Here is a 12,893-nt window from a genome sequence, read left to right as displayed (position 1 = left end):
AGCCCCTGCGTCTCACTGAGCGCCGGTGACTTCTGCTCAAGGACATGGGGGTGTTTCCTTTTAATCTCTTTTTCTCACTTCTCTTCCCAATTGTAGAGAAATCAACTATTCTGCATTTCAGGCCAGAAGGTGAATGTTTGGGGAAATTATGAGCATGTTATAATGCAATTAAAAAAGAACCCCTATAATTGCTGTAATTTATATATACCTACAAAATAACCAGCTGGTGTAATCAAAGCTTCTAGTGTATTTTATTTGTTTCAGCAAATCAAACAGAAGGAAATGGTTCCGTCTGCACCTTCTTGTGCCGTGCAAGAGTTTGCAGCAGTCAGAGGTGCCTCCTAAGGAAGCCCTGCAAAGACAGGGAGCAGCAAGGGAGGGTGCTTGCTGTTTGAGCCGTCGTTAGTACGAGTCAAACACCGCTGGCTGCTTCAGCGTCGCTGCACTCTCAGCGTACGCTGAGGAAGGGCTGAGTGCTCGGGGCAGGTTTTGTGCGTGTTTGTGGGTGGGGGAGGAGTGATGCTGCCCCCTGGAAAACTGGGGACGCTGCACGTGTGCTTCAAAGAGTGTCTCCAGCTCGCCTCCCTTCCCTCCCCTCCATCAACAGCCCGGGAACATTAAAGCAGATCGGCTGCAATTTCAAAGCTGCGACTTCAGTGCAGCCGAGTTGGTGATGAGGAAGATAATTAGCAAGTTAAATGTTCAATGCTTTAGTCAAATTATGTTTAATAATATTGAGCTATAAGGAAAGAGGGTGGCAGGAACTGTTAGCAGCTGGCTTTTTCATTATCGATACAGCGTTGTTGTGCAAAGCACTTTCCGCTTAATGAAGGCACCCTGGGTTTTATTTCATTTTTCAAGCCTGTTCCTGTGCTCTGCCTCACCCGCCGTTGGCTAGCAATTTGCAGGATTGCAAACGAGCTCGGAGTATTTTAGGAGCCAGTAGTTTCTCAGGAATGAATGCTTTGCCTGTGCTTCATGACTATGATTCAAGTTCTCTTGGCTAACTAGCCCCCAAATTATCTGTGCATGCAGAGAAAGGCCATGTTTATGCGTCTGCTGGAGTCTTGATGAAAGCCTCGGACTGCAGTTTCTAGCCGAGGATGAATAAAACACTGCAGGGATCATCTTCCAGCCCTGAAGTTTAAAATATTAATAGGATATCATTTTCCTGACAAACGTTGCAACAGGTAGCAAGCACTTTGTCATAAAACATTTCCTTTTAGTGGTCTGCGTATTTTAATGGAAATGCAGTGTCACTTAAATTATTGATATCCAAAAAAATACGGGTCCACTGCGTGTCCACAGATATTGAAATCTTTCCAAACGGGCTCTTTCTCTGCGCTCCGCTGGGCTGTGTTCTGCTCCATGAGTACTGCAGCCCACGGGCCGAACCGGACCACGTTCCCTGGGCATCCCCACGCCGCCCGGGTCGCCATCTGCCGGCGGCAATCCGCTCCCACGAGAGAAAGGCAGCTGGTGGCCGGGACCACAGTCTTCTCCAGGCGGCCTTTTCTCCCTGGTACCCACAGAGGATGAGGAGGGGAGAGCAGGGGTGGGAAATAGCAGCAATTCATTCAGAGCGGGCAGGCTTCCTGGCTGGCCATTGAAGCAGAGTAGCTCTTTATACTCTTACAAAAAGCTGGGACGTGGTGGGAGGGAGCAGCTGAACTTGGCCAGGTTTTGGCAGCGGTGGGCAGCCTGGCAGGGGCTGGGGACGGTTTCGCCCCCGCTGCTTGGCAGAGGCTGTCAATCACTGGCTGCCTGTGTGCGGCGAGCTGCCCCGTGGCTTGAGGTGCCACCGTGCCTTGAGATGCTCCTGTGGCTTGAGGCGCCCCGTGGCTTGAGCTGCCTCCATGGATTGAGGTGTCCCCGTGGCTTGAGGTGCCCCCATGATTGAGCTGTCCCCATGGCTTGAGGTGCTCCCGTGGGTTGAGCTGCCCCCGTGGCTCCATCTGGAGCTGTCATGTTGCTCTCCCTGCCTGTACCTGTGTTGCTTCAGCCTAGGTGCTTTGCGAAGGAGAGAAATCCCTCTCTGATGCTTCAGCAGGATCTTGTTTGGCTTCCTTACAATGTGCGAAACAAAACTGATTATGAAAATAGCTGTGTTGGCTTCTTTCCTAGTAGAAACGTGGAGAGCAGCATGTTTAGTCTCTCCCACCTTGTCAGAGGGTTCAGCAGCAGCAAGCGGTTTGAGAACATTTTCGAGAAACTTAGATACTCCTGATGTCTTTCTGGCTGCCTGTAAAGTTTTCCAGGCAATGCAGGAGAAACCCAGCTTTGCTGCAGGAACACAGCCCACCCCAGCTTCTCAAACCATCTCCGAAAGGAGCCGCAGAGAGCAGACACCCACGCTGTCCCCTCCGGCTGGTGACCTCCCCGGGGCCACCGCAGTGCCAAGCCTGGTGGCTCCCGTGTCTGGGGCCAAGCACTTGCACAACCCACCAGCACAGGCAGGAGCTGCCGAGAAGCCCAAGAGCCTTTGCCCAAAGTTACTCGGGCTGTTCCTCCCTCGGGCAGCGTGTTGGGTGGCAAATGGCCTCAGTTGCTAATGGGGGACTGAGGACAGCTTTACTGATCTTTCCGTTTTTTTTTCTCTTTCTCCTCTCCCATTCCTGGGCTCGCAGCAAACCCTGGAGACAAATCTCACCAACCTGGTTAAACGCAACAGTGAACTGGAAAACCAGATGGCGAAGCTGATACAGATCTGCCAGCAAGTGGAGGTCGGTGAGAGCAATTGGGAGACCGGGTTGGGGACGGGAAGGGTGCGCTGGGAAGCTCCCAGCTCGAGCGACGGGGTGCGTGGGGTTGCTCCTGTGTCCTTTTCCCGGGGGCTGCCCTGGGAGCAGGGGTGAGCGTGTGATGGGAAGCATCACGGACACCACGGGGCTAGTGGGAGGCTTTGCTGAGGCTGGGTAGTTCGGGGAGTTTAGTGCCAAATGATGGAGGACGTGGGGATGGTTCCCAGGGCCCTGTAGGGTCTGAAGGAGAGAGTGGCGTGACTGGGAGCCACTGGGAAGAGACACAGGCTGCTGGGCTGGCTCAGGAGGGGAGGACCTGCTGGCTGCTCTGTGCACGGGGGCGGAGGGTGCTTTGGGCTGAAACCCAGGTGACACCGAGTGCGCAAACGCAGCTGAGCTCTCAGAGAGGGGGGAAGCGGAGTCACCCCTCTCGTAGCTGCCTTCTGCGATCAGGGGCAGTTTTGCCAGCAGCTCCTATTTCCTTTGGTGCCCAGGTGGGATCTGCTGGGGCTGAGTACTGAAAAACCTCATCTGAGAGTTTGCTGTGGATGCTTAGCGTGCTACAGCCTGCACCCTGCCTTCAAAAGCTGGGGCATCTCCAGCTGCGCTCCCGGAAACAACAAATCCTTTTGACCATGCTTCAAATTCCCTGTGAAACTCTGGGCTAGTTACACCTCCTGTTTCTTGTCTGGGGGTGCTGTTAAAGTAATTAATATTTGCAGAGCACGTGAATATCGAAGTGACGAGCACTCCGGGAAGGCCTGGAAGGACACTGCTGGTCGCGCCTGCAGGGCGGCGGCGGAGCAGCCACGGCCGGGGCAGCCTCACGTAGCAGGGGCCGCCCCGGAGCAGGACCAGCCGTCCTCACGGCCAGCCTGGGAAGGGAGTCGTGGTCACATAACTGCAGCGTGTGTTCAATCGGCAGCACCAAAACTGCAGCTCCCCAGGCAGGTTGGAAGCTGTCGCAGGGACCCTTCTCAGCTCCAGGGTGCTTGTGCTGCGTTAATTATATTTTAACCATTTCCTCATGGGAAGGAGAGGGTGGAACCCCACCATGCTGGGGTGGGTTGAGCAAAAGTCATTCCCACAGCCTTACGGAGAGGAGGGAAGCGACGGGTGTCTGCAGGTGCTGGCAAAGAAGCAATATAAATTCCCTACAGCTGCTTCCAAGTGTTTAATGGGTGGGCCGTGCTCTCACCTGGGACGCGTTTGGCTGTAGCAGATCCCTGCCCCAGGAGTGAAGCCGAGCAGCTCAAGTCAGCCTGGAGGTCGGAGGGGGCCGGAGGCACAGGCAGCGGTACTGGGAATGCCTGGGTGCGCTGTGGGTGAGGCGGTCCTCCCCTCTGCAGGGCTGGGGCGGGTGCTTCCCAGCGCAGCCTGGGGCGCAGGAGCTGTCGTTCCCTGCACTGATGCTCCCCGGGGCTGGTGCATCCACCACCGGGGTGCTGGGGCTGCGCCGTGTTTGCAGGCAAGTCTTTCGTGCTGGAGAAGGACGTGCCTACATCTTCCGCAGGGCTGCTAATGAGGACTGCTCTTCCCACGGGAATAAAGTGGGGTCTGGTGTGATTTGGGGAAGCGCTTTGGGGTAGGGTCCTTTGTGTGGTGCGGCACCCAGAGCAACGAGGCTGAGCCTGCTGGTGAAATCAAGGCTCATTTGTGTCTCTTTCCTCCTAAGCACTTTGGCAAGGCTTGCTTCCCTTTAGCACAAGAGTGCTTTTTCTGACCTTTACTCTAAAAAGAGGGCTTCCAGGCATTGCCTCCAGCCGCTGTATTCCCATTTTGCTGTGTAATTTGCTGCTAGCCGGGGCAAAAAACCCTGGGAAAGCCTCTCATCCTGCTCTTTCCTGAGCCACTCAAACGCTCTGTGCCGTGAACGTGGAAGCGCAGGGTCCCAGACCAGGACTGGAAGGGATCATCCCCCGTGGGTGCCTGTCCTGAGGCGCATCGTGGCGACACCTGTCCCGCCCGGTCCTGATGGAGATGCTGCCTCTTCCCGTGGCGTCTGCTGTCTTGTGCTCCGCCGTGCCACCAAGTTTCACTGTTGGGTTTTTTTTTCACAGCACAGTTCCCAGCTGCTCTACAGTCCAGGCTGTCCCCTCGCTGTCCGTGCTTTCTTGGAGATGCAGTGCTCTGAACCGGTGCAGTTCCCCAGCCGGAGCAACGCTCTGCTCTTCCTCCAGTGCTCTGAGGAGAGAGGAAAGGGTTATTTTGGCTGTCTCTGGGCTATTATCCCATTTCTGTGTCCCAGGGCGGTGGCGGCAGTTTCCACGTCCATGTCCCCCATGTAGTGTTTGAGCCGACCCGCCTCCGACCCACTCTGCAGGCTGCTGCCTCGCTGCCGTTCCTCGGGACGGTGCAGTGCCCCGTGCTGGTCCCCGCTGAACCTCACCCTGCTCGTTAAAGCTATTTTCCTCATCTCTCTAATTGATTCTCGGTTCAGGGCTGGCCTCGCCCTGTGGCAGCGTAGGTGGAGTGGCTTGTCCCCAGCCCCTCGGTTCAGGCGGGGACGGTGTCTCTGTCCTTGCTCTGACAGCAGCTTCCTCTTGCAGGGCGAGGCTGATTCCAGCCTTTCTGCCGGTTTGCAGCGGCTGCTCTTCTTCCCTGCTTTACTTCCTCCTCCCAAACACGTGCACTCTGCCTCCCTGCATCCTTCCTGCCATCAGCGGCGGCGATTGCAATCTCTCCTGCCTGAGCCCTGCTGTCTGTAGCAGAATGGCAACGTTCAGGCTTAAGTCAGTAGCAAGTGGGAAAGGCTTTGTAGAGGGGATTACAGAAAGCAGCGGCGGCGGAAGAGAGGATACCACCTTTAATCCCGCTGAAGAAAGGGACTCAGCTGACCTTGCTGCTTTGACCACTTCATCTATAAAACTCTTTGTGTTCCTGGTGTGCAATGAGGCATCTTTTGTTTGCGTCGCCAAGGGAAGCGCTTGTGCGAGCTGTGCGCGGGAGAGCCTGCGCCAGCAGACTGACGCTGCCTCTTGGCTGTGGCGCCGGAGTCAGGGGTTCGTAAGTGATGCACTCCCGTGGAAAACATTTGAGAGGAAAAAGGCGGTTGATCCCTTGCTGTTGTTTCAAAGCGCACCTACCAATTAATAGCAAATTAATTTGCAGGTTTGTTTACTGAAGTGATACCTGAAGAGAGGCTGTTGCAATTAGTTTCTTAATAGGCTATTGATTTGTTGTTGTTGTTGTTGTTCCTAAATTAAGCAGTGGTTCCTTGAACCAACACCTTTCCAGAGAATAAAACCACTAGGCTGCTGCAGGGGTCGCTGGTGTGGACTCGTGCCTGACCAAACACGGCGGCTATTTGCTTCACCCTCGGCCACCCCAGCCCTTGCTGGGGCAGTGCAAGCCCTGCGGCTTCTCACGCAACTTCCCCGAGCTGCCTCGTGGGCCAGGCAGCTGCCGGGGATGCTGCGTGTGCCGTCTGGAGCCGTTTGCCCCTAGCGAAGCACGCGGGGATGTGTTTGCACAGGGAGCTGCGGCTTGTTCTTCACTACCTGCACCTCAGAGCGCAACGGGTGCTCTCAGGAAGGAGCTTCCTAACCCCCGCGTTTCCTGCGGGCAGCAACAGCAGTTTGTTCTTTGCTCAATAAATAAGGTCCTTGTTGCTGTCCTGCCGATCTGGAGAGAGGAGAGGGGTGCCAGCATTGCTGCGTGCGCCACCAGCAGCCGCAGCCCCCCGTCAGATGCGGCTCAGTGTGCCAGGAGGAAGGAGCCGAGACCCGCTCTGAGTTTCCACACTGAAATAAGAAGAATCAGACCTGGGTTTTGCAGCACTGCTGGCCTTCCCGAGCGTGGCGGTGCCCATGCTCCCCGTCACTCGCTTTGTCCTGCTTCTCCCTCTGCCAGCGCGTTGTGGTGGAGAGAGGGATTTTTGGCCGTGCAGTAGGAATGTCGGAGGTGTCTCCTGGGCTGCTTCTTCCCCCAGGGCTAGGTGGGTTTGGAGCGAGTATGGTACAGTAGATGGCAAATGGGTGTCTTGCAGGCAGAGAAGGAGCTAGAAAGTCCTTGCAGGGCTGTGGTGACAGTCATCAGCACTCGCTGCTCTTATGGGTCATGCTTTGACTCCAGGAACCCACCAGGGATCAAGGTGGGATGCATCTGGATGTGCCAGCACGATGGGAAGTCTTTCCAAACCTCCTCCTCCTCTGAATCCAGCTCCAGCATCTTAATGAACTGACCTATGAGGAATTGCAAGCTATTTGGTATTTTGTTCTGATTCTGGAAGTTTCAGACCTCTAGGCTGTCATTTTCTACATAGTTTAGGAGTTTTCAGCTTTGTCAGTCCTTCTGCTTAAAATAACAGTTGAAATACATTTCTCAGCCTTACTAACTATGCAGTCCTGCCCTTTAGAGGCACCTTTTCAGACAGCCCATTAAAGTGTGAAGTAGAAAATATCTCTGCCCCTCTGCACTCCCCTGCGAGTCTGACTGCAGGGGATCTTGCTTTCGAGCTGTTTGTGGACGTTGCCTATAGAAGGACACATGCAGTCCCAATGTACTCTGCCCATGGAGTCATGCTCAGCTGAAGTCCCACACGTCCAGCAAGCTGTGCCACCAGTACCCTGAGGGTGCAGAGCAAGGCACTCTGGAGAAGAGTGTTGCGAGTGTCCCCAAGCCACCGAGCCTGTGCTGCCTGTTGGCATCGCAAGGGCTGACACCGTCCCGTACAGTGCGTGGGAGGCTGCTGCAGAGAGAGGGCAAAGGGACCAAATCCTGCAACAGCGGTCAAAATGTGGACCAAAGAGAGCAGGTAACGACCCTACGGAGAGGCTGAGTTTGTAAAATACCGGGGCGCGCAGCAGAGGAGGCAGCCGGCCCGATGTCCCCGTTGGGGAGGACGGTAGGAGGTGCTGCCCACGTAGCCGCTCTTGCACGGTGGGCTGGTGGCCCTCTGTGCCACGGCAGCTGCGGGACTGGCCTTGCTGCAAGCTGCTGCACGTCCCCTGGGGCATGGCTGCCTTGCTACAGCGTCAGAAACCTGTGGGTGGTTTTGGGGGTGACAGGGCTGTGGGGGTGGGATAGGGTCCTCTGCTCCGTCTCAGAGCTGGGTTCCTGCCTGGGTGTGGAGGAGGAGGTTTGTCAGTGCGTGAATCACGCCTCAGGCTGAGATGATGTTCCTCTTCCCTCCACAAGCTGCAGCGTGAGCTTTTTCCAGGTTCGAGTTTTACCATTTGCTTTTTATTGTAGGGCTGTATTGTCCCTCGCACATTTCCCCACACACATTGAGAACTGTGAAGTATTTTTTCCCCCTTCTTATGTCTGTAAGCTCTCCCCCATGCCCAGCTCTTCTACAATTGTAGCACCCGCTGAGTCTTCACCCCTAAATGCAGCATTTACCCGGGAACTGGTTCATCCTAATAAAAAGTGGTTTGGGCGGTATCTAGCTGTGCCTGAGCCAGGGCTTTTGCCAGCAGAGCTGTGTTGGTCTGAAATCTCACCTCCGTGCTTTGCTGGCGCTTTGGGGGTGGGACCCTGGCCTGGAAATGCTCCTTTCTGGACAGAAGGCAGCTGGGGAAAGGGACTGTGGTGGCCTCCGCGGCTTCATCTGCCTTCGGTCTCCCAGAGCATGAATGCTGGCTGAGCTGCAGATTTCTTGCCCTGGGTAGGTTTTCATATTTAGGATAAATTTAACCAGGAGCCCAGGATTTTTGGGGTGCCAGGCTGGAGGGGGAGCGTGGTACTTGCTAAAGGACCCCCCCGCCCCTTCTCCTCCTGCTGTTGTTTTTGCAGTCCTGGCACCCAGGGCTCCCTCCTGCCAGCCACAGCAAACACCGGGGCTGCAAACACTTGCAAACAGCCCTGATTTTGTGCTCCGGGGAAATTTGAGTGATGGCGACCTCCGTCTGCACTCGTGCCTCGAGGGGCGAGTGGGCTGCCAGCATCCTCTGTGACAGCCTGGGCTGCAAGGCAGCGCTGGCACCTCTGCTGCTGCCAGCACAGGTTGCTGCAGGCTCCAAACCCTGGGTCTGATTTCCCCCTCTGCTGCCTTGCAGCAGATTTGGAAGATTATCCACTGTTTTTTCTCGGTGGAGTTATCTTTGCAGACCATCGGCTGTCTCCCACTTCAGTGTTGCATAATCTGCTGGCCAGGTTTAAAAAAAGATCTTGTATCAAATGTGTTTAACTCTGGGCTGCCTTCAGACTTCTCCACTGTTTCACATAGCTTTGAGAATACAAAATGAAGAAACCCTAGTTATGTCCTCTAGTACATAATTTAATTTAATTGATAGGGCTCAATTCCCCTTCTGTAAAGTGTATCCTCAATTCTTGTCCATCCCCCTCAAGGATGCTGGTCTTTCCTGAGGACAGAGGACTGAACGATCTCCCCGTGCTTTCACTACACTCTTTGCACGCCTTCCTTTCGGCTTGAAACGAAAAAAAAAAAAAAAAGAAAGAAAAAAGAAAAAAAAACCTTTGTATTTGAAGCCTGAAAAAGGGGTCCAGCAGGGATTAATTAGCTTAAATTAAGCAGGACACATGCAGCTTCTTTTGCAGAAACAAGCCACTGTTTCCTTCTGCCTCCTGGGGCTGACACCAAGCTCACCTCCACTTGCTCGAGGGGCAGGGCGGGAGCCCCCCGTGTCCCCGGCTCGCTGTCCCCCTGGCTTGCTGCACCCTACTGCCCCATCTGTCCGAAGGGCTCATGCTTGGGTTTAGATGGAGGAGCTGCAGTTCGGACAAATCCTCCAGCATCTCGGCTCCTGAGCACCTCGGGAGGGCTCCCGCTCTCTGAGGTCTCCAGTCTCCTACGCGGTGCTCCTGGGACGCCCCCGGCACCCGCGTGGCAGAGCCCCTGCACCCGCAGCAGTGATCTCTGTGCAGAAGGAGCGACGGCCTTGGGAGATCTGAGAAGGAGGAAATCATCCATGCGTCGCCTGCTTGGGCTTCTCTTCTCTGGAGCCTTACAGGGCAAGTCTGCCATTGCGTCCTGCTGCCTTCTCTCGCGGCCTCCCACCCTTGTCTCAGCCAGGGAACGTGGCTCTGTAGCCTGGGGTGGTGAGGGCCTGGTCCCTTCTCCAGGCACGAGAAGGCCATCCTGAGTAGCGCCTTCCAGAGCAAAGCTTCAGAATCAGTCGCCCCAGAGTCCAAACCTAACGGAGGAGCCACGCGCGCCGGTCCCCCGTCTGCAGCATCCGTCCCTTCCTGACGCAGGAGCCGGAGCGTCTCCTTGCTGCTCTCCCCAAAAGCACGGTGGGAGCCGTGCACTGCTGGCAGTGCCCTGCCCGGTTGGTGGGTATCTTGCTGGTCAGCAGGGGAGGGAGAGCGTATGTGATCTCCCTGTAGATGCTAAGCAGCAGAATTATCGTCTGCGTGGCAGAGGCCGCAGGAGAGCAGACCTGGTCTAGAAGGGGCCGGATCATGCCCAAGGTGGTCTGCAGTAGCATATCAGACCTGGAGGTGACTTCTGGGAAGCTCTGGCCTATCTGATTCTGTCATCTCCAGTCCCCCGCAGGGACTGGCTCGGATGCCCAGCGCTACCTTAAGTCTCCTCATCCCCTGGCTCAAGTCACTCGGTGCAGCGATCCTGGAGGGCAGGGTGGCAGGAGGAACTGGTTGTGCCGTGTCGCGGCTTGTGTTTCTTTGCCGCTGAACCATAAATACCAGGAATGAGGTTGGGGAGGGAGGAATATCAGCAGCAGTCGGGAATGGCCGTGATCGTGAGCGCGCTGTTTGATGTTTGCTCTGTTACTCCGCTGGGCGCCAGTCCAGCCGAAGCTGCGTGCCTTGCACTGGGAGCTGTGGTTAGGAGGGGATGGTGTAGGGAGGAGATTATGGGTTTGAGCATCACCAGGCTCCCCTCGTAGTGAGCCCAGAGCAAAACCCATTAGGGGACGGTGCCCCAGTTTAGGAAGCGAACTGCAAGCACAGTAAGAAATTTGCCTTGAGCTGGAGAAAGCGTGAAGATTTATTGTGGTCTGGGCATGCATCCTGCCAAACCTTTGCACTGTGAAGAAATGGGGCTTTTTAGAGCAGCACGTGCTGCCAGCAGCATCTGATACTTTTTTTAGGGGGAAGATGGCTATTTCTAAAAGGCTTTGCACGAAGAGGGGCTCTCAAGAAGTGCTTTGTGACGACCAGGCGCTGCAAGCGCTGTGCTGTGGCTGAAAATAAGGGTAGTGGAGGCATCCGTGGAGCCTGGGGCTGCCTGCCGGGTTGGCAGCACTGTCGTGGCATGCCCAGCAGCCGCCCAGCTTCCCCGCTCTGTGGGCTGAAAGCCGCCTCCGAGGAGGTGCTGGAGCCCCTGGAGCCCCACCGAGAGCATCCTGCAGCACTGGGATGGGGAAGATTTTCCTTCCCAGGGGCCCTGCACCATGCTGCAGAGCTCGGGGCCGCGGCCCAGCACAGCGAGTGGCCAGAGCAGAGGTGGGGTGGCTACGCCAGCCCAGCTTGCCCGTGGTTGTCTCTGCCTTGAGTTGTTCAGCCCTTTCATCAAGACCCCACACGGCGTTTCCTGACGTGCCCTTGGCAGCCCCCCGCGGGCCCTGCCTGGGCTCCCTCCCTCTGCCCGCACCAAGCGGTTGCTCTTGGTCTCGCTTTTGCAGATGCTTTGAAGCCGCGGCCACCCTTGCTCTTCCAAGCAGGGTGTTCTCATTCATTTTAAACCTCTTCTTGCTTTAACTAGCACTTGGGCACTGCCTCAGTGTAGGTGCATGAGAGCGCTGCGAGTCCTGCTCGGGAGGAGGGGTCAGCGAAGCTGGCTGCTTCTGCAGGGAGCCACGCTGCTCACCTCAGAGCAGGACGGCTCGGGCAGGATAACTTTCAGCTGCCCCGCAGCTGAGGGCAGGATGGGGGCTCGCTTGGGAGGGCCGAGAGCAGCCCAAGCAGTGCAGCTGTGGCTGTGCAGAGCACCCCAAAACATACCGCCTGCCCAGGGAGTGGAGGTGGAGCGATCCCTGAGCATCCTTGTGCAGGGCTGCCGCAGGCCAGCGCTGGGTGTTTGGCGCCGGGCAGTGGTACCCAAGCTTTGCTGGAAGGCGATGCAACCGTGGCCAGCTGCACCCGGGCTGCCACCTCCCCGCAGCCCGTGCCGCAGGTCCTGGGGAGCGGGCAGTACCGATGGAGGAGCGTGTGCCCAACAAGGCACCCGGCACAGCCTCGTCACCCAGCGCTGACCTTGGGCGTGCCGCAAGGAGGGCTTCACACCCTTCTTCAGCCTTTTTCTTTCCTCCAGCTGGAGCGGCAGTGGATGCGGGCGAGCCAGCCCGCTTCTGCCTGTCTTGCAGGGCTGTTACCCCCTGCCCGGCTCAGCCCCTGGCTGGCGGCAGAGCCGGGACCCAGCATGGAGAATATGTATTGTGTCTCTCCAGGTCTGCGCTGGAAGAGCCGTGGGGCTGCCAGGCTCCGGGACGAGTGCGTCCCTCCTAACGGTGTGTACTTTTGCCGTTCCTGGCAGGTGAACACAGCAATGCATGAGGCCAAGCTGATGGAGGAGTGTGATGAGCTCATGGATATCATCCGCCAGCGCAAGCAGGTCATTGCTGTCAAGATCAAGGAGACGAAGGTAAGGAGGGCCAGCTCGTGCGTCCGCGTTTCGAGGGTCTCCTCCTGTGCTCGTGGGGCGGCCGCTGCAGGGTCTGTCCTTCCTCTCCAGGACAGCCCAGCAGTTCGGTAGCCCGTGATGCTGGCATGTCCCAGCCACGTGCGGAGGGGCTGCTAGGGGCCTGCGTTACCTTGCCCATGAAGGAACGGCTTTGCGCAGCCACCCGTGCACACAGCTTCGCCTCCCTGCCGCCGCAAGTGGTGCGCGAGTCCCAGTGTCCCTTGCTGCTGCTGCCCCCAGGGCTTTCTGCCGAGGACACGGGGCGTGCTTGACATGGCCGGAGGAGGGAAGGCATGCCAATTAGCATGACAAATTGGTGCAGTTGCTTGGATCAGTCCGGACAGCTTCCTCAGGGCTTTTCTAACTCTGCAGTGCTAATATCATAATGTAGAATTAATATGGAAGGGCGATCGGAGCCCTGCACTGCAGATAAAGGAGAGGCTACACACTCTCCACTACGGCATAGTTGGTTTCTCACCCTTTTCTTTGAGGGGGTGTTTGGACCCTTCCTCCAGCGTTGCAGGTGTCCTGGCTTTTCCCGGTGGTTTCCATGGGACAGGGAGAGGCTAGAGGGATCAGCTCTAGCCCTGAGCGGCGTCCATGGG

The 12,893-nt window shown here is 56.6% G+C and overlaps 1 protein-coding gene across 1 annotated transcript in view; it reads left to right on the top strand.

The window, feature by feature from the left end:
• MID2 (midline 2) overlaps positions 1-12,893 on the top strand; it is a 112,926-nt gene that overhangs the window by 74,935 nt on the left and 25,098 nt on the right. The window contains exons 3-4 of the mRNA XM_075106445.1: positions 2,628-2,723; positions 12,142-12,249. Of these exons, the coding sequence (XP_074962546.1) occupies positions 2,628-2,723; positions 12,142-12,249 (204 nt within the window). The remainder of the gene's footprint in view (positions 1-2,627; positions 2,724-12,141; positions 12,250-12,893) is intronic.

Source organism: Phalacrocorax aristotelis, chromosome 11 (genome assembly GCF_949628215.1).
Source record: "Phalacrocorax aristotelis chromosome 11, bGulAri2.1, whole genome shotgun sequence".
In the NCBI taxonomy this organism is placed as follows: Eukaryota; Metazoa; Chordata; class Aves; order Suliformes; family Phalacrocoracidae; genus Phalacrocorax; species Phalacrocorax aristotelis.
This window is presented reverse-complemented; position numbering and strand designations above follow the sequence as displayed.